Genomic DNA, 24,511 nt, shown 5'->3' with positions numbered 1-24,511 from the left:
CAGGGTATGGTGACTTGGGATGTTATGGACACCTGTAATTCTGCCACTTCTCAGTCCTCAGGAGCCAATGATCCCTATCTCCCCTACCTTTGGAAACCCACCCTGTGCAAGCTCCATAAAATTCTGCCAATAAAAGTCCCAGGATCCCATGTTCTTGTAGGGTTTTCTATAGTGCTGGAGGGTGGGGGTGCCGCAGTCTGGCTGGGCAAATAACTGAGAGGTGACAAGCAACTTGTGAAGGTTGAAACAGCGGGAGCCGCTTTATTACGGGACAGCAGAGGTATATATACCCAACTAATTACACACAGCTTAACTTAATTAACATCATCTACATACAGCAGTCAGTCATTAAGGAATCCTCATCATCTTAATGGCTCGCTGGTGTTACTTCACAAACCACTCCTCCTGGCAAACTGCCAGGCACCATCTTGACTTGGTTGTGGCCCTCAACATGGGGGTGTTTCTATGCAACTTTAGCCCTACCCCTGTCCCATTCACAGAAAACCAGTCTCCCTGCCAGAGAGGAAAGGAGGTCTCCAGGAAGGCCAAAGTTGAGGAGAAAGATCCCCCAATGACAGCGTGTCCGTCTTAGGGTCCCTGGCCTCACATAGCTACTGACACAGTATTGTTCCTTTTAGGGATTCATTTATTTATTGTGATGCTGGGGATCGAACCTAGGGCTTCACTAGGTAAGCCTAGGGCTTGCTAGGTAAGCGCTCTACCACTGACACCCCTAGTCCCTTGGGTTTTAATTTTTTAAAAAATAAATCAGTTTGGGTTGGTTTCTTTCACTTTCAGCTACAGAAGTAGAGATTATCTCACAGCTCCTTGAGGTGAGCAAGAGGCCTTCATTGCCAAAGTGACTGGGCGCCAATGCGGCTCAGACTCATTGACTGAGAGAAGCTGAGACTCAGGTCACTGGTACAAGAAAATCTGTGACTCCACCCTCCAGATGGATGCCCCAGGGTCTAAAGGCCAGCCTGGTCTGGGAAGAGGTGTGACCAGCACCCTCCTCTTCCTCCAGGCAGGCTTCCTCCTGAACTGAGCTGAGAGCCTCTCTCCAGAGCCATCACATTCTGGGAGGAGGTGAGGTGACAGCTGTGTGTCCTGAGCCTTGTCCCCAGATCAGGTGTCTGTGGGTGGGTGGGTGAGGGTGACTGAAAGTTGGCATGCTCTCCCTACTCAGGACACTCTTGTCCTCAAGACGGAGCAAGGCAACCCCATCCTCACCCTGGACCCCTGACTCAGCACTGCCTCTGCCAGCCTTCCCTGAGGAGTCAACTCAACTGGGGATCCTCTCATGGCCCCCACCAAGTTCCCCAGAGCAATAACTGCCCTGGGTCCCCATTCACCATCCCTGTGAGCAGACACCTCACCTTGCTCTTCTGTCCACATGCTCTGCCCATTTCTACCCCAAGCCTTTGCTCATCCTGCTTTGTGCCCTGCCTGGAAGCCTTGGTCTCTACTTACCCAGAGTCCAGGTCCCTTCAAGGAATGGCAAGAGGGCACCACCACTCCTGCTGGGACCCGAGACTGTGGTGAGCACACTACCCAGAGGATTGGTGCCTCCACCCTTCACCTCCAAGCACTTCCCATCACGGGTCCTTTCCACTAGGTCAGTTTTCCCCAGAAGTTTATTTTGGGTTTTGTAGACTGAGAAAACCTCCCAAACATTTTGAACTGACCGAATTCACATAAAAAATACTTACAATGAAACAAAACTGCTGTATTATTGCCATTATTTCACAAGAACTCATTATAAATAACACTGAAAAAGTAGGCCAGGTGATTTCAGTTAAATACATTTATTTCTAGCAAAATAAAGTATATTAACCCTACATTTTTCATCTTGCCATAGACCATTTGTTATGTTTTGCATGTGAGTTGTCCCCCAAAAGCTCATGTGTGAGACAATGTAAGAAAGGTTAGAGGAGAAATGATCGGGTCATGACAGCCTTAATCCGATCAGTGCATCAACGGCCCAATGGGATTAGCTGGGTGGGAACTGAAGGCGGGTAGGATGTGGCTGGAGGAGGAGGGTCCTTGAGGACACACATTTGGAATATATATCTTGTATCTGGAGAGTGGAGTCTCTCTCTCTCTGCTTTCTGATCATCATGTGAGCTGCTTCCCTCCCCTACACTCTTCCGCCATGATGTTCAGCCCCACCTTGAGCCCTGGAGCCTGCTGTCTATGGTTTGAGACCTTTGAAACTGTAAGCCCCCAAATAATCTCTTCCTCCTCTAAAAAAGTTCTTGTCCAGTCTTTTAGTCACAGCAGCAAACTAAATACCACCGACTAAACACCACTGATAACATTGTCATGGAAGGCACTGCTTATGCCCCCAGAAAGATGTAGGAAAGCAGAAGAGAGATGCTAGAGGACAGGGGAGGAGGGAAGTGAGGGGAGGGAAGGAGAAGGGGCCGAGTGTTGATGGAGGCTGAGTTAACTGTGGAGTGGTCCTCAGCCCTTGGATGTCATGACTTAGATCTGAGCAATTTCCCCTGTGCAGGAACAGAGGTATAGCAAGACAGGGATGGTAATTATAGCAAGAGAAAGAGAGATACACCTCAGAGAGAGGGGCAAGAAAATCAGCCAGGGGGACAAAATGCTTAGGCTCTACCTCGTTAGGCAGGGGTAGGAGCTTCCAGTGGCAGGTGGCCACACCTCTTCAGACCTGGCGCTTGCACGGTCTCTGCCTGTTTGGGGAAGTCAGATTCCTGCACGGCCTGAAAATTCAGGACGAGCCTGCATGCTTGGGTCACTTTGTCCTCTCTTGCCTAATGCCTCTCTTGGAAGGTCATATAACAGTAAACTGACCCTCAGAGAAGCTTGTGGGGGTGTGTGAACATAATGTGCTCATAAATCTATGGGAGAGCATGCTAGGCCTCCTGTGACTGGCAGTGTCATTTGATGGCTCTGAGTAGTGTGTCCACCTTCCTAAGATGAGCATAGCACCACCCACACACGGGAGGGGGGATTCATGCTCCTATGGTGATGGCTGTGAGTCCTCTGGGACAGTTGCTGGTCAAAGGCCCTTTCACAGCTGCCACCTCCCTTGTTTTCCTCTTCTCCCATTCCTGCTCACCCCCAGCTACCTACCTAACACAAAGATCATCAGCTCGGTGCTCCCCTACTTGGAACTGACCCACATCTTCCTTTTGGAAGTCCAAGGGGGCCAACTTTGGGCCTTGGACAAAGAGCAGAGCTGTGGTCACACTCAATGGTCAGGTGGTCTGGGATCCCCTGGCCCTGGAGACCCTGGTGATCTAGCTCCCCCCCCCCCCCCCCCCCGCCACCACAGACCCTGTACAGACCTCCTCCCAGGGACCTGTGAGCAGTGCTGATGGGATTCTGGAGACAGGACATTGGTTCAGGAGAATGAATACAGGACTTGAATTGTGAGTCTGGGGTCTAGGCCTGGCCCCGCTACTGACTGGCTGAGTCACCTGTGGTAGTGTCTTCCTCTCTGGACCTCAGGGCCTCCCCATAAGATGAAGGCTCTGAACCAGTAATTTCTGAGGAAAAGTTCAGCTCTCTGGCTTAGAGAGAGAGAGAGAGAGAATAAAAAAAGACACAGGACTTTGCATAGACTTCAGGAGCTTCTCCTCCTACCCTAGGCCTTTGCTGGACTTCCTAGGGTCCCTGGACTTTGCTGGACTTTGCTGGACTTCCCAGGGTCCCTGGTTCCCACAGCAAGAACTCTAACTGCCACACAGCTGCTGGCTCACACTCACAGCTGTCACTTTCTAAGCAGCCAATTTCCCCTAGCTCCCTGGCTTGGGCCAGGGAAGGCGGCAAAACAATTCAGAGAACGATGAACCCCAGGGCTCCTCTCCAATTCACAGGGGAGCAGGGAGTCAGGCTGGACTGCTTAGACAGGAAACTGGCCAGAGAAGGGGCAGGCCACTTACCTAGAGAGTTTAGACCATGACCTCAGGAAGCAGGGACTACAGTAATGACAGCACTCCCTTTACTGGGACAAATGCTTAGGCTTCTGACTGCCCATGGCAGTATAGAACAGTGGTAGGAGCTTGGAATCAGCAGCTAGAATGCTCTGGATTTATGTCTGACTGCTATTTAATCACGTTACTTGGGCAAAATACCCTGTGTCTTCAGGTTCTCATCTGTGAAATAGAGATAAAAGTTACACAGCAGAAACAGTGATGCACAATAAATATTCCAAGATTCCCTTGAATTTCCTAGCCTCCCTGGCAGAAGTCTGGGGTCACTTCTGTCCAATGGTCCACGAGTAGACAAGGCAGATGTCACACCTGGCAGAGATAGTAATGTGTCTAGGTGCTTCCTCCATACAGCAATTTCTCTCTCTCTCTCTCTCTCACTAGAGATTTACCCCAGGCACTTTACCACAGAGCTATATCCCCAGCCTTTTTGGGGTTTTGCTTTTATTTAGAGACAGAGTCTCACTAAGTTGCTGAGACGGGCTTTTGAACTTGTGATTCTCCTGCCTCAGCCTCCCAAGTTGCTGGGATGAGGCTGCTCCCATCTCCTTTAGTGACCTTCGGGTCAGTCCTCCAGGTGGCCTGGCTACAGGGTGGGAGAAGAGTCTACTGCCCCCAAACAGACTTTATACAAGTGGTAAATAAATCATTGTCGTGCTAAGTCACTGTGTAATATTTTTTTTAAATTAAGTTTAAATTTAAAGTTAAATTTAAGTTTTGTTTTGCTATTTAAAGTCTTGTTTGGGTACAGCGCGACGCAGGCCCTACTCTGCAGTCCTGCCTGTCCAGGGCTGGCCCCTTCTCTCCTCCGCGCCTTCCACGGGCTGCCTGCAGCCGGACAGGGCTGAGAGGGGAGGCCAGCGTCGCCTCCGGTGGGACAGCCTGTGACCATTACCGCCCCGCCCCCTCGGCTGCCGCGCGCACCCGGCGCCGGTCACGCGGTGGCTTTATCCCCGGGCCCCGGGGTCCCGCCCACTCCGCCGCCACCGGGCCATGGCCGCCGCCGTCGCACTCCTGGTGGCCCTTCTGCTTTCTTGCTTGGGCAGGTTCCACGGGCATAAAAAGGTGAGTCCAGCGAGCGTCCCCAACCTGCCGCTGTGACGTGGGGAAGTGGGGTCAGTGGGCCCGGTGACCCGCGTCCCCGAACCCCCTCGGGCTGTCTCAGCCCTGGTCTCACTTCCCCTCCCCACCTGGCTTCTCCCTCTCTCCGATGCTCAGTGGCCCTTCTAGGCACCGTGGCTTTCCCCCCTGCCTCCTCCTCCTCTCCCCCGTGATCTGGGAGTGTCCGTCCCTCCCCAGCACACAGCGCCTCTGGGAGCCACGGAAGTGTGGGGGAGGGGTCAGGAAAGGAGAGGAGGGAAACTCCCACCCCCCACTCTCCATCTCCCCCTCCCCTGAGTTCTGCAGGGGAGCTGGTGCCTTGCGGCGTGGGACCTGGGGGTGACCCCCTCATCGCTTCTCCTCATGCATCCCTGGGTTCTTTGACAGTGTGGGGACTCTCCCTGATCCTCCCACACAGCCAAAGAGCTAGTGGCTAAGGGACTGTCCCCAGCCTGGCAGACATCCTGCCTGTCCCCACAGATCAGCGGGGACAGGTGTTCTCATCACTCTGAATGCTTCAGTGACTGCTGCCTCATGGATTTAACCGCTGGAGGAGCTTTCTGTGCTCCCAAGGCCAGAAAAGCCATGGCGTGCCTGCCCCAGGTGAGGCTCTGGGTTGAGGCAGCTCCTTTTGGCAAGTAGGAAAAGGGGTGGGAGAGGTTTCAAAACCTCCGGTGGCTTTTGCACCCCGTCTTCTTGGAGCACCCTTCTTTCTTCTCCACTTGGCACTCTCCCACTCATCCTGCAAAACAAGGTTCTGAGAAGCTGTCCCTTTTCCCAGCATCCATGCCCTGGACTCATATCCTGGGCACAGCAGGCATCTCCCTGATTTGCCCTGGCTTCAATGGTGAGAGTACATAAGGGCAAAGATTGTGTCATTCTTCTTAGGAGCCATAACTCTGAGCTTAGTGCCTTTCCATAGTAGATGCTCAACAAACATTTGTTAGATGAATGAATATCTCTGCCCTAACATCCCTGAGGCAAGGTGGGCAGGAAGAGTCCTCCCCTGACCTATCCCCATCTCCCTGCCACAGTGACCTAGTTTCTAGAGACATGCAGGTTGCTACAGGGGCTGGTCTTCAGCTTTAGAGTTGAACCTAAATTTAAATCCTAATTTTTCCAGTCTTGTTTTTGTGACCTCAAACAGGTTACCTCTGCTTTCCAAGGCCCAATGTCTTCTTTTCTGGAATCCCTGAGTTCTTTGATAATTCTGGGACCTCTTCCCAATCCTCACCATAGCCAAAGAGCTAGTGAATAAAGTCCCTTCCCCATGTGGTTGTTGAGAAGAGTCCCAGCTAGAGCAGTGCGTAGTCAAGCATGATTGTCATTTGCTAGTGGAAACGTAGGCAGCAGAGTGCCTTGTTCCTGGTCATCTGGCCCCAGGCCCAAACCTCTCTAGGAAGGAGGGGCCTGGCCTCCATGAACCCATCTGGGAAGCTACCAGTGCTGACCAGGCCTCTACTGTGGCCTGATCTTAGAGCTGAAGGGGCTAGAGGGTCTTTTTATTAGGGTCACCTGACAGATTTTATGTACCTTAATTCTTACAATGACCTTATCAGATGGGCTGCTCTTATTTTCCCCACTTGACAGATGAAGGAACTGAGCCACAGGGGCTCCTTACCTTGTCCCGGGTGGCACAGTCATGAGCTGTTGAGCCATTGACCCCGGGCCCTCTCAGTCCTGCCCTTGTGCCCTTGCTCCTGAGAGTTTAAGCACCTTCCTTCCTGCATCCCAGCGACTGCAGCTCTCCTACCTGCTCCCCACAGACCAAGGGAGCCATGAACATCATCTGCCCCTGCAAAAGGGGCTTGAGTTGCTCATCCAAGGACGTGATGTGTCCCCGCCGGTGCCACTTGATTTAGAGGAGGATACAGGCTGGTCAATTTCTTGGGGCCAGAGGCCCTGGCCACCCCCAACTTACTCCAAATCCAGCTCCTGAGACATTAAAATCACTTTCTGGCTCTGGCTTCTGTCTGCACTTTTTGGGGGAGGGCCCCTATGGGGACAGTCCCAGTCTGGGAGAGGCAAAAGGAGACTCTGTGGCTATGAAAGAATATTTACTGGGGCTCAGGGACAGGGAGAGTAGGTAAGAGAGGGGACTGCATCCAGTAAAGGACCCAGCTCTTGAGATGAAGAGCTTCATGGGGGGGCAGGTTGAAGGATGTGCCTAGAGAGCATATCCTGGGGTACCTCTGGATGGAGGTATGTGGGGAGGGATGGAGAGGGAGTGCCTGCATATTCTGTAGAGAGGAGCAACAGGGTGGAGGTCATTGAGAAAATGTCTGTGAGAACACATGAGAAATACAAATGCAAAACTGTACATGCCTGGGAGGCTGAGGAGCCTGGTGCATTGATGTCTCCACTATTATCAGCTCCCTGATATGGAGAAAGAAATTGAGGCTCATGGGGAGCTACATGAATTGCTTGAGGTCACATCATTAGGATATCAAGGTGGATTTTTTTCTGCTGCAAGTATGTCATTTGAAAAACCAACCCAAATTGGGTTGATGATGAGGGTTTAACTGGTGGTCGGAAATGGAAGTCCTGTGTTAAGGTAGGCCTTAGGCTGAATCCAGCAGCTCCATCCCCAGTAGCTTAGCAATGGCAGAAGTTCCAGGTTTCACCTTACTGTGTTCCCAACCACTGTACCACCACCACCTTCTTCTTCTTCTTCTTCTTCTTCTTCTTCTTCTTCTTCTTCTTCTTCTTCTTCTTCTTCTTCTTCTTCTTCTTCTTCTTCTTCTCCTTCTCCTTCTCCTCCTCCTCCTCCTCCTCCTCCTCCTCCTCCTCCTCCTCCTCCTCCTCCTCCTTCCCCTCCCCCTCCCCCTCCCCCTCCCCCTCCCCCTTCCCCTCCTTCTCCTCCTTCTTTCTTTCTTCTTCTTTGTATAGGGGATTGAACCCAGAGGCACTTAACAAATGAGCCATATCCCCAGCCCTTTTTAATATTTTATTTAGAGACAGGCTGTTGTTGAATTGCTTAGAACCTTGCCAAGTTGCTGAGGCTGGCTGTGAACTTGGTGATCTTCCTGAGCCACTGGGATTACAGGTGGGCACCACTGCACCCTGCTTGCCTACTGCACTTTGATAACTGTATTAATTCATCTTATTGTCACAACAAGGTTATATGTAGTAAATACTATAATTATCTCTATTTTATAGATAGGGTATTGAGTCTCCCAAAGTAAAGGACAGAGCTGGGTCCTGAACCCAGACAATCTTGCTCCAGAGACCAGGCTCCTAACCCCATCTCCACCTCATACATCCATCCTTTCAGAGAAAGAAAAAAATCTGTTCCCAATTCTCAGCAAACATCCTAAGATTGATCCTGATTGGACTGACTTAGTCCACCTTGACTACTCATTGTCTTGGCATTTGCTGATTGGCTTAGCCTGGGTTATATGCAGGATGGGTGGATGTAGGTTTTACCTGGTGTTTCCACAGCCAGGAAGGCACCAACCTGGTCAGGACTCAGTCCTCCACCTGCTTTCATAGCCAGATCCTGATGAAGAGCCCTGGCCCCTGTGCTCATGTCTGCACTCACTCTCCTGGGCCAATGAAGTGCCCCTACTTCACCTGAAAAACTGTCTGCTCTGGGAGCACTGTGCTCTGGACCCACTTGCCACCTTGGTTTGTTCTGTTTTTGTATAACAGAATACCCCACACTGGGTAATTTACCATAGGAAAGAGATTTACCTGGTTTGCCAAGCACAAGGGCACACAACTATAATCCCAGTGACTCGGGAGGACTGCAAGTGCAAAGCCAGCTTCAGCAACTTAGGGTCCTAAGCAACTTAGGGAGACTCTGTCTCAAAACAAAAAATAAAAAGTGCAGGCATGTGGATCAATGGTTAATCCCTGGGTTCAATCCCCAGTACCAAAGGGGGGAAAAAAGAAGATAAAGAAAGAAAAGAGGTTTACCTGATTCGTGGTTCTGGAGCCTGGGAAGTCCAAGGGCATGGTCCTGACATCTTGACATCCGGTGAGGGCTTCTTTCCTGTGTCATCCCATGGTGGAAGGCAGAAGGGCAAGAGAGTTCCTGTGAGGATGGGACCAAGAGGGCTGAACCCACTTCCCCTGAGTTTTTTTCAAACAAGCTAAACAGTTCTCTATCTTTACAACAAACCCACTCTCAGTAACTGTTGCATTAGTATATTAGTCAGGTTTCTCCAGGGGATCAGAATCAATAAGAGGTAAGATTATAAAAAGGGGATTTATTAGATTGGCTTACATGATCAGAAGCTAGATAGTCCACAATGGTCGTCTGCAGCCTGGAGAGCTGGAGGAACCAGTAGCTGCATAGTCCAAGAGGCCAAAGCCTCAGAACAAGAGGGATCAAAGGTGCTACCCTAGTCTGAGACCGAAGGCTTCTGGAAACTCCCTGGAGAATCACTGGCAGAGTTCACTTTGGAAGAGTGAAGACATGAGAATGATATCCACAGGAGATTGCAGCAGCAATCAGGAACTCATTTGAGAAGACTGGAGATTGCATCTGCTGCTGCTTCCTTGTTCTTCCAACTTTTATTCCCTCTAAACTGCCCATGCTTGGGGAGGGTCTCCACTTCAGTTCACTATCCTACATGTCAGTCATTCCTAGACACACCCTCACTGAACACCCTCAAGCTTCTTTAATCATTGGCATTTCTCTCCCTCTCTCTCTCTTTTTTAAGATTCATTTTTCTCTACCTTTATTTTCTTTTTTTTTAATTTTTACGTGGTGCCAAGGATCTAACCTAGTGCCTTGCATATGCTAGGAGAGCACTGTACCACTGAGCCACAACCACAGCCCCTCATTGGCATCTCAATCCAATCAAGTTGACAATTCAAGTTAATCATTACAATTAGGGAGTAAGTTTCCAATACACTTTGGGGGTCCCATTCAAAGGCAAGCACCACCCTCATTTGATATAATTACCTTTGCCTCACACAGAAGTGAGGACTTGCTTTTTCTCCTGTTATTGTATCTTTTTTAAAAATTGTAGACCTTTTTGTGTGTGTGTGTGTGGTGCTAGGGATTAAACCCAGGGTCTTATACATATGAGGCAAGTACTCTACCAACTGAGCTATATCCCCAGCCCTGTAGTCTATTTTTTAATATGTACATATTTTAGATAGTAGAATGAAACAGATGTTATTACTTTATGTATGTGACTGTATGACCGATGTGATTCTATAATACGTATGCTTAGAAAAGTGAGAAATTATATCCCATCTATGTATGATATATCAAAGTATGTAAGTGCATTCTACTGTCACGTATAACTAATTAAAACAAATAAATTTTTTTTTAAATTATATTTTTAGTTGTTGATGGACCTTTATTTTATTTATTTATTTTTAAGTGTTGCTGAGAATTGAACTCAGTGCCTCACACATGCTAGGCACGTGCTCTGCCACTGAGCCACCACCCCGGCCTGCTGTTATATCTTGATCATTTTCCCCATGGTATCAGAGTCTTTTCAAAAACATTAATTACTGCCTTAAATTTTTTAATCAGATGGACTATATTTTACTTCACTATTTCCCTGTGAAATAGACATGAAGATCATTTCCAAACCCAAACCTGTGTGTTTCAAGATACAAATTTATAGCTGCGGAAACAAACACACACTCAAATGAGGGCTGAAGTGAGTTCAAGAACTGTCCTGAGGAGGCTCTGCAGGGTCAGTGTGGCTCTTCTTCCACCTCCTTCCATTGTCATGCTTGGCCCCCTGCTGAGCCCCCCCACCCTGCCCACATGATGATATAGATGCTCCTTGAGGTAGGATGGGGTCACATTCCAATAAACCCATTGTACATGGAAAGTCTCATAAGTTGAAAATTCACTTAATACACTTAACCTAGAGAACATTCTAGCTTATTCTACTTTAAATGTGCTCAGAATACTGGCACTGACCTACAGTTCTGCACAAAATCATCTCCTTTTTTCCTTTTGTTTTTGTGGTACTGAGTGTAAAATATGGAAAATGACAAACCCCAGAATAGTGTGGCCTGTCCCTGTTCTCAAGATAACCTCTTCCAGTGACAGGACAATCCCTGGGAAGGTGATACCCATCAAGCCTAGAGTGACAATCTCTGGGAGGAAGCCAAAGCATTGATCCTTCTCCAGATAGATCTTTATCCAGGGACAGTACAATGGGACCCTGAAGGGAAAGAGACATGCACTGAACACTGACCCCCAGACCCCCTGTTCTTTCCCAAGTAAAAGCATTGCCAGTCAAAACAAATCTCAAATTCTCACAAACCTGTTTCCTGAGTGTCCAAACTGACACACTCTGTCGATAATTAAGTCACCTCTCAATGTAACGTGTATAAGCACAGATTCCTCCTTTGGCCAGTGACTCATTTTCCAGCAAGAAAGTGTGTCCACCAGATGCATGACTCCACCGCTGAATAAAGGCTTGCTGATCTGTGTAGTCTGCACCCAGCTCAGTCATTTTGTGCTAACCCTGAGGATTGAACCCTGGGCCTTGTACATGCTGGGCAAGCACTCTACCACTGAGCTATCTGTACAAGTTGTTGGTACAAAATGGAGTAACTTATGTCAAACTCTAACAAAATGGGGCTGGGGGGGCCATGAAGGCCTCACACATGTATGCCTATAATAGGAACTGCCATGAAAGTCTTTCCCAAGCCAGAAATTTCTAGTTAAGCTTCTTTTATGAAGATCCTCTCCTAGCAAAAGCTAGTACCACCAATGAACAAAAGCCACCTTCTGTGATAAGCTCCCACAACCAGTGGTTTTTGTTTCAGCTTGTGTCTCATTTCTGCAGGTAAAAACTTCCCAGTGTTGCGGCCACATATCCTGAATTGATTCTTTGTGATTCCTGAATACACTCTTTGGAAAGTTGCTCTGTCATTCATTTTAGATTGACATCCCAAACCCCCTACAAAAAAACAAACAAACAACAACAACAACAAAAACCCAGCAAACACACACACACACACACACACACACACACACACACACACACACACCCCACCCTGAGAGGCAGACTGACTCAGTGGGAGAAGGACAGAAGCTGGACGAGATGGAACACTGGCAACTCCGGGCCTATGGTGGTGGGAAGAAAGGTGTGCTGAGCGACCGCCTCTTCACTGCCTCTTCATCCTCTACCTGCTCTGCCTTTTCCTTTTTTTTTTTTTTTCCATCTTTTTTTTTTTTTTTTTGGTTGGTGATAGTGGGGATCAAACCCAGGGCCATGTCCATGCCCAGTGAGTGCTTTACCACTGCACTGCGCCCCGGCCCTTTTTATTTTTTATTTTGAGACAGGATCTGGCTAAGTCACCAAGGTGGATCTTGAATTTGCTCTCCTCCTGCCCCAGCCTCTCAGGGAGTTGGGATTACAGGCCTGTACACACACCGGCTCTCTACTCTGCTCTTTCCCCTCAGGAACTACATTTCCCAGTCTTCTTTGCGCCTGGGCTTCTAGGACTGGCTGAGGATCAAAGGCACAAGGAGTGACTGTGGGATAGTTCTCCCCCTCCCTGCTATGCTTCAAGTGATGTCACTGGCTTTGAGCTCTTTGGCTTCTCCTTGGCCTCCTCTGCCCACCACCTGACTCCATTCACGTTGTCTACCACAGGGTTCCCCGTCACAGGGCCTCTGGTGTCTTCCCTCTATTGTTCACCTTCAAGTCGCTTTACTATCCTGCTTGGTTTCTCAGTGACTCCATCACCTGTGCGGCCATTTCCTTATGTTAAATTCTCTCTGCTTCGAACACCTAGAGTACTTTCTGTTTTCCTGACTGGACATTGACTGGTAGAGAAGGAAACCTTCCAAGTGTAGGCAAACCTGACTCTAAAACACTGAGCCCTCCTTGAGTGGATAGAATTCATTCGAAACATAGTTGCATTAGAAAGAGAGCTGAAGTAGGTAGTGAATTATAAAAGATCTTACCTATACATTTATAAAATTTAAAATCAATGAAGCCTGAAGCCGGGAGCTGTGGCTCATGCCTGTCATCCCAGTGGCTTGGGAGGCTGAGGCAGGAGGATTGTGAGTTCAAAGCCAGCCTCAGCAACTTGGCAAAGCTCTAAGCAACTCAGTAAGACCCTGTCTCTAAATAAAATACAAAAATAGGCTGGGGATGTGGCTCAGTGGTAGAATGCTTCTGGGTTCAATCCCCAGTACAAAAGAAATAAAGACTGAAAACATGAAGTAAAAGTTGTGCTGTGAACATTTTTCTTTTTCTTTTTCTTTTTTTTTTAAAGAGAGAGAGAAGAGAAAGAGAGAATTTTTTAATATTTATTTTTCAGTTTTTGGTGGACACAACATCTTTATTTTATTTTTATGTGGTGCTGAGGACCGAACCCAGCGCCCCGCGCATGTCAGGCGAGCGTGCTACCGCTTGAGCCACATCCCCAGCACCTGTGAACATTTTTCATTGCTTTAAATTAGATACAGTGCTTATTTCCCTATAAATTCCCATTTGCCATATCATCTAATGATTTTGCATCCCCAAGATCCATTATTGCTCCCTTCCTCTTCAGGATACTGATTTTTTTTTTTTTTTAAGGAAACCACTCTCTCTCTCTCTCTCTTTTTTTATTTAGGTAAATTTTTTTTTTCAATAAAAACGTAGAGATATTTTAATTTACATATTCCAGTAAATCAATGTGAAGTCAGAATTCACAATTACACAATCCTAAAAATTCCAAACATCTTCTTCAGAAAAATTGGTTTCTGTACAGATTCAGATTCTGTGCAATGCAGGTAGTTTTCCCTGTGTGTGCTACATAGGTTAGAGGTTCTGCTGGAATGTTCCCCAAGTCAAGTGCAGAATCTGTCTCTTCATCGATTTCTCCAATGACTGCAACATTGTCACCTCTTACAATGTCAAGCCCTAGTACTGCTTGTTCTACTCCCTGTGAAGAGCTGAACACTCCTTCCTGGCTTTCATCCAGAGTCGAATTAATGGTCTGGTCAAAATCTTTCAGTGTTCCCACAATCATTCTCCCATCAGAAGTGATAACAGCGACAGTTGAGTTGATGGAGTTCTCCAAAGTGGAGTCAGGCTCCCTCCCTGGAGGTCCTGGGCAACAAAGTGGTGCAGGTGACTGAAACCACTCTCTTGACTGAGCCAAGCTTCACCTACATCCCATCACAGAATCCTCTAGATAGAAGTTGGTTCTGTGGGTAGCTGTAGGTTCAGTGGGGACACATAGCCTAGTTTGTTCAATCAAAACAGAGCCTAGGATTTTTTTTTTTAATAAGAGTTACAAAGATAAGATACTCTTTCCTCCACTAGACTTGAACGTGGGAGAACATGGGTCTATGGTTATTGGCAGCCATTTTTTTCACCGTTTGGATTCAAGAGGAAGCTAAAAAAGAGCAGAGGAGAAGCAGGTTCTAGTATCTTTCTCTCGATCTCCTGGAACAAGCCGTACCTTGAACCAGATAGCTTGACCCTTGGACTTTTTAAAGTTACATGAGCCAAAAAATTTCATGTTTTTCCTCAACCAGTTTGGGTTGGGGTTCTATGACCTGCAAACAACAAAGTTCTCATTGATCCTCAGTCCCTTGACGGTTGATTTCACCCTCAGCAGGGAACTCAGAAAATTTGTGATTCTCCAATTTTATCCCCTTACCATGGCCAGGGAACTAGAAGGTGAGAGGCCTGGATTATGGAACAGCTTCCCTGGACTCACAGTAGACATTTTTTGTGTGCTTAGCCTGTGCAATTTCTGGGTAGTTTGTCACTGCAGCATTATCTCACTTGCCCTGACTAATGTACATCAAATGTCTCTTGTTGTTCCTCCCTTGGTATCACTGTCTGTTCCTGTTCCCAAGACTCAGTGCACTTTGTCCTGATCATCTGACAGCACAACCCACTCATTGTGCATTCTGGGTGTATAATTCTTGTGCTGGTCACAAAGACCTACAGAAGTACTGGATTTTCTGCAGAGAGGCAGTTCCTGAAATTCTTTTTTTTAAAATATTTTTTAGTTGTTGATGGACTTTATTGTCTTTATTTTTATGTGGTGGTGAGAATCGAACCCAGTGCCTCATGCATGCTTGGCGAGCACACTACCACTAAGCCGCAACCTCAGCCCCAAGTTCCTGAAATTCTAACTGAAGGATCTAGGGGAAGGGAACAGAAAGATGAAAGATAGAATCTAATCTTCTGTAATTTAATAATAGTTTTGTGGCTTTGATGAACGTCTTGCAACTTTTCTTGAGCAGCTGCACAGCCAGTGAGCAGCTGAGATAGGATTTGAACCCATAACTGCTAGCGCTAAAGCCCAAGGGCACAGATTAGAGGAATTTTCTGGCAGCTAGGCAAGCACAGCAAAGGGTCCAGGATGCCATTGCCAATCTAGGGGAGCTGCCGTCTCATGCCCATTGCTTGTTCCTCGTTGGTTTGGGCTGGGGGCCAGAGCTCCTTTCTCTCCCATTAATCTTAGGACGGGGCATTCACCCCTCAGGCCCTGAGGGCTGTCATACAGCAGGTGCTGAGTACTTAGCTGGGCTTTAGAAAAGCCACTATTACCTCGAAGTTATGATGCCACTGCCACAGCTGCTATTCTTCTTCTCCTTTCTCCTCCTTGTCAACAGGAGCTCATTTTCCCTGGCACCAAAATCACTTTTGGTAAGAAAGCTGGAGGGCCCCACTCCTTTGCCACTATCCTAAGGCCTGGGAGGTTTGTGTTTGAGAAGGGGGAGGGGTGTCCCGGAGGGAAAAGAAAACACCCTGGTCCAAGGAGCTGAGCTGTGGTGGTGCCTGGGAGCTGCCGCCTCAGAGGTACATGTGATGCAGTGCCCTGCCCCCTGTTCAGGTGACCCAACACATTTTATTGAATACCTACTAGATGTAAAAAAAAAAAAAAAATAGGAGAGAGCTGTGAACAAGACAGTTAAACACCTTACTCTTGTGGAGCTGTGCAGGGAAGACTTTCCTAATAAAGTGGAATTTAAGCAAAGACGGACAGGAAGTACAGGTTTCCAAGGCAGGAGCAAGGCAGCGATCTGCAGCATTCCAGGTGGAGGAACATGCCTCTGCATTCAAGGAATGGCCAAAGGTGGCAGTGGGCACCACAATGAAAGCAGAGAAATAGAAAGACCAAAGTAGCAGTGTCCTCCTGTGTCCTCAGCTATTGTGTGTTCGACACCTGCAGTGTGTGAGGAGTTTAGTCCTAGGGGGGAAGAGCAGAGAACAGGAAGCTCAAAGAGTGAGACCCCTCTCTCCTGGAGCTGAGGTTCTAGCAGAAGATGAGAGTTTTGTTTTGTTTGTACTAGGGATTTAACCCAGGGCTGCTCTACCACTGGGCCACGTCCCCAGCCCTTTTTATATTTTATTTTGAGTCAGATTCTTGCTGAGTTGCTTAGGGCCTTACAAAATTGCTGAAGCTGGCCTCAAACTTTCACTCCTCCTGCCTCAGCCTCCAGAGTTGCTGGGATTACAGGATTACAGGTGTGCATCATGGCTGGCTTAATTTGCTCTTTTTTTTTTTTTTTGGTACTGGAGATTGAACCAAGGGATGTTTGACCACTGAGTCACATCACCACCCCTTTTAATGTTTTTATTTAGAGACAGGGTCTCACTAAGTTGCTTAGGGCCTCACTAAATTGCTGAGGCTTTGAACTTGTGATCCTCCTCCTCAGCCTCCTGAGCTGCTGGGATGACAGGCGTGTACCACGGTGTCTGACTAATGTCTGTTCTCTGAATGACCACTGAAATTTTCCAACGGAGAGATGAAGGGTGGTGATGATAGATGATGTCATCCAGCACTGGGGTCACTAATGTTGGGAGGGGGTGTGAAGGTGATAGTCAAGCTCAGATGGAAGGGTAAGTAGTTCACAGGACAGAAGGCTCCTGCCTAAGCAGTGCCTGAGCAGAGGCAGGAAAGTCTGATTCCCGTGGTGTGTGTGTGTGTGTGTGTGTGTGTGTGTGTGTGTGTGAGAGAGAGAGAGAGAGAGAGAGAGAGAAGCAACCTATTTTGAATATTTAAATATTTAAAAACCTGTGTAGTCCCCTTCAGGGACAGGCCTTGCCTGCAGTGTCCTTCTGTTCCCAGCTAGACAGACAACCCCCTCCCCTCTGACCCAGAGAGACCCCAAGGTGCCTGGCACAGTGGGCGGTGGGGGAGCCGGGATGGGGAAGCTGGGCCGGGACCTAAGGGGGCTGGTCTCCCCGTAGGAGAACGGAAACATCTGCTTTCGGAACCAGGGCTGTAAGAGCCGGTGCTGCCGCAAGGCAGATGACAACTGCGAGTCGCACTGCACCATGTTGGGGTCTGAGGGCAGCAAGTGTCAAACGCAGGTGGGTGTCGGCCCCTAGAGGGCGTGAGGAGGGTGCAGAGGAGGGAAGGGGGGGGGACCGAATTCCTGGGAAGGGGGCAGAGGAGGTGGCAGCAATGACCCAGGCCAGGAATTCTCCTCATGGGCCATAAGTACAAGCTGTCTGGGGACCTGTGGACCCACCTGAGGAGGAAGCTCACCCCAGAGGCTGGGGTCCCGGATGCGGGAAAGGGAAGGCATGCCTCAGTCTCCAGCTGTGTTCCTGTCCCCAAGGGTAGCGCAATAGAGGCGGGCTGTTGGTGGGTCTTGTGCCCTGATCCCCTCCCGGGTCTAGGACCTGCTCTGGCCCCAGGTGTTCCTGATTGGAGATGGGCTGAGGCGGCCTCCCAGCTGGGTGTGCAGAGAGGGGTTGATTTGTCCATGAAGGGATTTAAGAAGCCATGAGGGCCTCACTTGGGTTCATGGACTTAGGAAGGTGAGTTGACAAGCAAGGCTTTGCCTGGGTCCAGCTTGTGGGCCCTGGGTGACTCCAGGATCACCCCAGAGAGGGCAACTTAGGACTCTGAACAGCGGGTGAGGAGCCCTAGGGGTCCTTTATCCCCAGGTTTCTTGCCCTGGCCAACCAGTTGGACCTGGGAGCAGAGCTGGAGTGGGCTAGGGGATCCCCCTCCCCAGGAATGAGAGGAGAAGCAACGTCAAGGTTAAGGTCAAAGTCCTGCTTTTTCCAGATTTTCTTCGGCCTGTATAAGGAGTGTCCCTGCCAATCAAACCTGACTTGTATATTCCCGAAGAATCAGAAAACATTTAAACTCATCTACGGCAGTTGTGAGAAATATGTAAATCAGAAGACTCTTGAGAAAACATGGTTCTAATGCTGTCCTCCTCTGCGGCCCACCCTCCTGCCTACTCAGAACTCTGTGTTCCTGCCTCCGGCCCCAGAGCCTTGCTGGCAGGGGACAGGAGGGACAATGATGTCTCACTGCTGAAATAAAGAATGTTCAGTGTTGGCTGCCTGCTGAGCTGGGCAGGGGTGGTACAGGTTGTTGGGGGGTTAGAAGAGGATGAGGGGGCGAAGCAAGAAGAAATACTCTTGGGCTTGGGGGTCTTTCTCCAGTTGGGGTATGAATCAAAGTCCCCCAGAGGAGAGCTAAGATCCCCTCCAACCCCAACCCCATCCCATAATCTAGCTTCTGAAAGCCCAGGTTATACTTGGTCTCTTGGTTCCCTTGACTTGAATTTTCAAAAATGTGAAAGACAGTAATGAAATATACATGTGTACAAAGACCGGCCACGGTTTCCTGAGTACTTGGGCTGCGGGCAGGTCGCTCTTCTAACCCTACCACACACCTCTGAGGAGGCTGTGCTCCACCACCCCTCTTTGACCTGTGGGGAAACCCACATGCTCAGGATCACACAATTTGAAACTCATGAACCTGAACCTTCTGGGAGGCAGGATGAGAAAGGAGAGCCCAGGAAAGAGAATGAGAAAAGAAAGATTGGCACACCAACTGCAGAGCATGGGGTGGGACAGAAGGAGTCCAGAGGGGCTCAGGAAGTTTTGCTGGGTGCTCAGAGGCTATTAGAGTCCCGTGAGAGCTTGCTTATTTATGCCAAGGGCATCCTCAGTGGAGACAGGCCTCCAGGCAGCCCCGATATATTGGGGTTACATTTTGGAGATGACAACTTTAGATAAGGTTCCATAGACAGACATACCTGATTAAATAAACCCCAGAGCTGAGCCCGGCGTCCTATCTGGGATGTGGCGCTTAAGATAAGGGCTCAGAAGTTGAAGTACAAGCTGTGGTTGTACCTAGAGCACCCCTTTAAATCGTGCTATCATAGACTATGAGAGCCTTACGGAATGTTCCAGATGGCCTGTGGACTGTCCCAATGCTATGTGACTCTGCCCTCCGAGGAAGTCTATGAAACAATTTGGAAGGAGAAGTGGCCAGCTAGGAACCTAGCCTCCAAGAACATCCAAAGTCTTAACGAGTAAGAGAACCCACAAAAATGCCCAAGCCTAGAGGGCCCACTTCCACTAATTTTCCACAGGAGACAGACACATAAGATACCAGGGGGCATCATTACTCCATACATGGTGCTGGGAAAACCGGACACTTACATGCAAAAGAATGAAAGTGGAATCTTGTCTCACACCACACACAAAATCAACTACAAGTAAGACCTGAAACCCTAAAGCTGCTGGAGGAAAGCATATGGGGGAGACTTCAGAATATGGGTCCCGGCAAGGATTTTTTTGGATAGGACACCGAAAGCATGGGCAACAAAAGCCAAAATAAACAAGTGGGATGTCACCAAACTAAAACATCTGTGCACAACAAAGGAAGCAATCAACAAAGTAACAAAGCAGGCTCCATAGAGATTAGGAGAAAATATGTGGGCACTGTGTGTCTGATAAGGGGTTAACATGCAACTTATAGGAGCTCACCCAACTCAGAAGAAAAAAAAAATTATAGGAGCTCACACAACTCAACAGAAAAAAAAAAGGAATTAATGGGCAAAGGATTTGAATAGATATTTCTCCATAGAAGACATAAAAATGACAACAGGTACATAAAGAGGTGCTCAATATCATTAATGATCTGTGAAAGGCAAATTCAAACTATATTGAGGACTAAGGCTGTGGCTTAGCAATAGAGCACTCTCCTAGAATGTGTGAGGCCCATCCTCAGCACCACATAAGAATAAATAAATAAAATAAAAGTATTGTGTCCATCTACAACTTAAAAAATATTTTTAAAAAGCTATAAAGATATCACCTCACTTTAGTAAGAATGGCTTTTATCCGAAAAACAGGGTTTGAGAGGGTGAAGAGAAAAGGGAATATTTGGAAACAGTTGGTGGCATGTAAATTGGTGTAGCCACTGTGGAAAACAGTAAGGAGGTCCCTAAAGAAATTAAAAATGAAACTACCATGTGATCCACCAATTCCACTTCTGGGTATACATCCAAAGGAAAAGCCATTACTTCTATGGGTAGTCATATTCCCAAGGTTCATTGCAGTACTTCTCACAATAGCCAAGCTATAGAAACAACTGATGGACAATGGATAAAGAAACCATGCTACACATATACAATGGAATATTATTCAGCCCTACAAAAAAATATTATTCAGCCCTACCATTTGCAACAGTATGGATGAAATTGGAGGATATTATGTTTAGTGAAAGAAGTCAGACCCAAAAAGAAATACATGCTTGATCTCACGTACATGATCAGTCTAAAAATAAATAAATAAACACAAATAAATTTAGTACAGAAAATACAAAGCAAAACAGTGATTATAAGGAGAGTGGTGGTGTGTGAGGGGAAATGGGAAGATGGAGGCCAGAGGGTACAAAGTTGCAGCTACACCGAGTGAATAAATCCAGGAATACTCGGGTACCACATAAGGACTGCAGCTAATGATATTGTACTATATATGGGTAATTTGCTAAGAAAGCAGATTTTAGGTACTCTTACTGTAAAATAAAAAAGAAAGGAAGAAAGAAAGGAAAGTAGGTAGGGAGGAAACTATTTAGGATAATGGCTGGGTATGTTAATTTGTTTGGTAGTAGTAATTGTTAGGTGCAGGACAGGCTGAGTTAGCTGTCTGCAGGGCATGCCAAACAAAGTTAACTGCAGGATGACCTGGCCTCTCAAACCCTCTGTCTGGTTCTTTATCAATTATTTGCTTCAAGTCTAAACGCCCAAGCCCCCACTCAACCCCCTGCTCAAGGCCGAACACGTAACCCCCCTTGTGCCAACAAGGCAGCTTGCAGACCCAGAGACCTCTGGGCTATAAAAACTCCCTCCTGCCAGGCCCCTCTCTCTTGCTTTCTCTATCTCTCTTGCTATTTCTCTTGCTTTCTCTGTCTCTCTCTTGCTCTCTCTCTCTCTCTCTCTCTCTCTCTCTCTCTCTCTCTCTCTCTTCTTTTCTCCTCTGTTGCACTGCTGCAATAAAGATCTCTTGGTTGCTCTGAGTGTTGTGGTCACTTTCCTTTCAGTAATCACATCCGTGTTGTGTATAGCAGGATAAGTATATCCAATCAACATGTGGTACATCTTAAGTATATACAGTTTTTTTTTTTTTAAATTAATTTGCCCCGGTACAGTGGTGCACACCTGTAATCTCAGTAACTTGGGAGGCTGAGGCAGGAGGATCACAAGTTCAAGGCCAGCCTTAGCAATTTAGGGAGGCCCTAAGCAACTCAATGAGACCCTGTCTCCAAATAAAATGTATTTTAGGGCTGGGGATGTGGCTCAAGCGGTAGCGCGCTCGCCTGGCATGCGTGCGGCCCGGGTTCGATCCTCAGCACCACATACCAACTACAAAGATGTTGTGTCCGCCGAGAACTAAAAAATTAATATTAAAAATTCTCTCTCCTCTCTCTCTCTCTCTCTCTAAAAAAAAAAATTCTCTCTAAAAAAAAAATGTATTTTAAAAGGGCTGGGGATGTGGCTCAGGTTTAAGTGCCCCTGGGTTTGATCCTGCATACCAAAATAAATAAATACATATAAAAAGTACTACACATGTAGCTCAATGGTTACACTGGGTTTAATCCTCAATAAACCTGCTCCCCAAAAAAAATCAATTTGGGGAAATTTTAGATTTTTGCAATATTGAGTATTATTTTTTAAAGAGAGAGAGAGAGAGAGAGAGAGAGAGAGAGAGAGAGAGAGAGAGAGAATTTCAATATTTATTAGTTTTCGGCAGACATAAAATCTTTCTTTGTATGTGGTGCTGAGGATCGAACCCGGGCCTCACGCATGCCAGGCGGGTGCACTACCGCTTGAGCCACATCCCCAGCCCTCAATATTGAGTATTTTCATCCAGGGACATAATATGTGTTTTAAAAACCCTCAAGTCGTACATGTTCTTTAAAAAACATTAACTTCAGATGACATTTTTTAAATAAAAGGGAAAGGCATGTTTCTGACACAATGAACCCATTTCCATGTGTCGCTAAGGAAAAACTACTCTCGGCTTCAGAGAATGGGGCCTTGACAATTAAAAAAAACGGAAGATACACTTGCAAGAGATACGGCAGGTTTGTATTCATAATGTTCATAGAAAAACGTGGCTGTAGGAGGCGGGTGGGATTTGGCTTATAGACATCTACTCGGTGATGCCCCTTCTCTGTGGTGAGAAGAACACCTGCCCTGGTTTCCAGGAGGACCTGGGGTGGGACTGATGAGCATCCATTTCTTTGGGAAGCTCTGCTTTAGGCCCATGAGGAAGTTCAGAAAAGAGCCTACTGCCAAAAGCCTTGAGCTCAAAATATTCATGCCACCGCGGTGTATTGGGGACCCCTTCACAAACCGTGGAGATTCTGCTGTCCCCGTGGGAAGAGTGGTCCCTGGGAGGGGCCCTGCCGCCGAAGTCCAGGGACAGTTGTGGGGGGAGCTCTCTGAGCCGCGGCTGTGCCTCTCCTGGGCTGAGAAGCCGCAGCTCCCGGAGTCTCTGCAGCATTGCCCAGTGGAATAAAAAGCAGGCTATAATTTAAATTTTCTAATAGCTACATTCAAAAAATAAAAAGAAGCAAGAGGGGGCTTGGGTGTGGCTCAACTGGTAGCATGCCCGCCTAGCATGTGTGGGGCACTGGGTTCGATCCTCAGCACCACATAAAAATAAAATAAAGGTATTATATCCACCTAAAACTAAAAAAAAATATATTAAAGAAAGATTTAGTATTAAAAAAAAGCAAGTGGAATCAATTTTGATACTCTATTTTTGTTTCTAAGCTAATAATAAAATGTCATCATTTCAACATGATTTGAGATGTTTTTCTTTTCTTTTTTTTTTTTTTTTGGTAATAAGTCCTCCTCATCAAGTTTGTATCTTATACTTATCTCCATTCAGATGAGCCACATCTCAAGTGCTCAACAGCCACATGTGGCTGGCCCAGTGTGGGACCACAGGATCAGGGATTTTCTTTTCTTTTTTTATACGAGCTCAAAGCTACACACACCCCTGCTTCCATAGTGAATATCTCATAGATCTAGAAAAAAGGCAACCACAAGATGAGGAGTTCCTGGGGTTAGGACAGGAAGGTGGAAAGTGTCAGTGAAAGGCTGTAGCCTGTGTGACATCTTCATGTGAATTAGAAAAGGTGGCACCTCTGGGCTCCAGGCTTGGTGAGAGGCAAGTGTGATCAGGTGTCAGCCACAATGACAAAATTCTCCCTCTCTGCCACGCACAGCCACGGCTCAGAGAGCTTCCCCCACAAATGTCAGGTTCAGGGCAGTTAAATAAGAACCACTCCAGGTATTTTAAGTAAAAGGGATTTAACAGAGGGAAACTGAGGGCAGGGTGGCGGGTGGGGGTGGGGCAGCTTGGCCACTTGCTTCTGCAGAGCCCAATCCTTTAGTGACTCCTGGAAATCAGGGACATTTTCCTCATGTTCTCCATAGTCTAATTCACTGCTGGGCACAGTGGTCACTCTATAGATCTAGGAAGAAGACATGACTGTGGTTCCCTCCCAGAGCTGAGTCTGTGCACCAGGGAATGTGACCTGACCTTCCCCTCCTTCTAGGCCTGAGACGCCCGGTGGAGTAAGATGGTGGAAGCCCCTTTCGCTTCTCAGCCTTTCTGGCACCTAGAGGCGGTCAGGTGCCCCAGTTCTAACCTTTGCCCCATGGAGGAAAGTCTGCCTGAGGCTTTGGGGAAAGACAAGAAGGGACACCCTGAGAACCGTCCCACTCCTCAGCCCCCACCGCACCCTCCCTCTGCTCCACGCTTCCTGCCTTTGGCTACGGTGAAAGTACTGGGCTCTGAACTTGTTGACTTTCCCTATCTACAGCCGTCCCCCTGCCTGCCCAAGGTCTCCCTCCAGCTGTAACCAACACACTTCCTGCCAGGACTCAGCCCCTCTAAACCCTGTGAAACTCAGACCCTTATTATTGCCTGTCACCATTTTCCCTCTTGAAAATGTGTCCCTCTGCTGCTTTTAATAAGGCATCACTGATCTGTTGAAGTCTGTCTCCATTTCTTTTTCTTTCTGTATTCCCTTTCATTTGCTTTCAGTTACTAGGAGATTCATTGATCACAGAACTACAAAATCCTGGGGCTGGGAGGCATCTAAACTTTATTTTGTCCCTTATCCACTATTCTTTGTGTGAATCTCCTCTCCAGTGTTTCCACCACCCGCGGATCCTTGAACTTCTGCTGGCACACTGTGGTGAGGCAACTCATGTTTGATGGCTCTGG

At 47.6% G+C, this 24,511-nt stretch overlaps 2 protein-coding genes across 2 annotated transcripts; one reads left to right on the top strand and one right to left on the bottom strand.

Moving 5' to 3' along the window:
• The first annotated feature begins 4,879 nt into the window (after positions 1 to 4,879).
• Clpsl2 (colipase like 2) lies at positions 4,880 to 7,024 on the top strand. The gene is made up of 3 exons (XM_021721964.3): positions 4,880 to 5,027; positions 5,544 to 5,666; positions 6,799 to 7,024. Exons 1-3 carry the CDS (start codon positions 4,956 to 4,958, stop codon positions 7,000 to 7,002), a joined length of 399 nt encoding a protein of 132 aa, XP_021577639.1. The 5' UTR covers positions 4,880 to 4,955; the 3' UTR covers positions 7,003 to 7,024.
• A 6,258-nt stretch (positions 7,025 to 13,282) lies between these two features.
• On the bottom strand, positions 13,283 to 17,289 carry LOC101960631 (uncharacterized). The gene is made up of 2 exons (XM_078018530.1): positions 17,107 to 17,289; positions 13,283 to 14,138 (listed from the first exon to the last, which is right to left on the bottom strand). The coding sequence occupies exons 1-2, from the start codon at positions 17,287 to 17,289 to the stop codon at positions 13,731 to 13,733; spliced, it is 591 nt and encodes a 196-aa protein (XP_077874656.1). The 3' UTR covers positions 13,283 to 13,730.
• Positions 17,290 to 24,511: the final 7,222 nt, after the last annotated feature.

The sequence above is a fragment of the Ictidomys tridecemlineatus genome, chromosome 8 (genome assembly GCF_052094955.1).
Source record: "Ictidomys tridecemlineatus isolate mIctTri1 chromosome 8, mIctTri1.hap1, whole genome shotgun sequence".
Classification (NCBI taxonomy): Eukaryota; Metazoa; Chordata; class Mammalia; order Rodentia; family Sciuridae; genus Ictidomys; species Ictidomys tridecemlineatus.
This window is presented reverse-complemented; position numbering and strand designations above follow the sequence as displayed.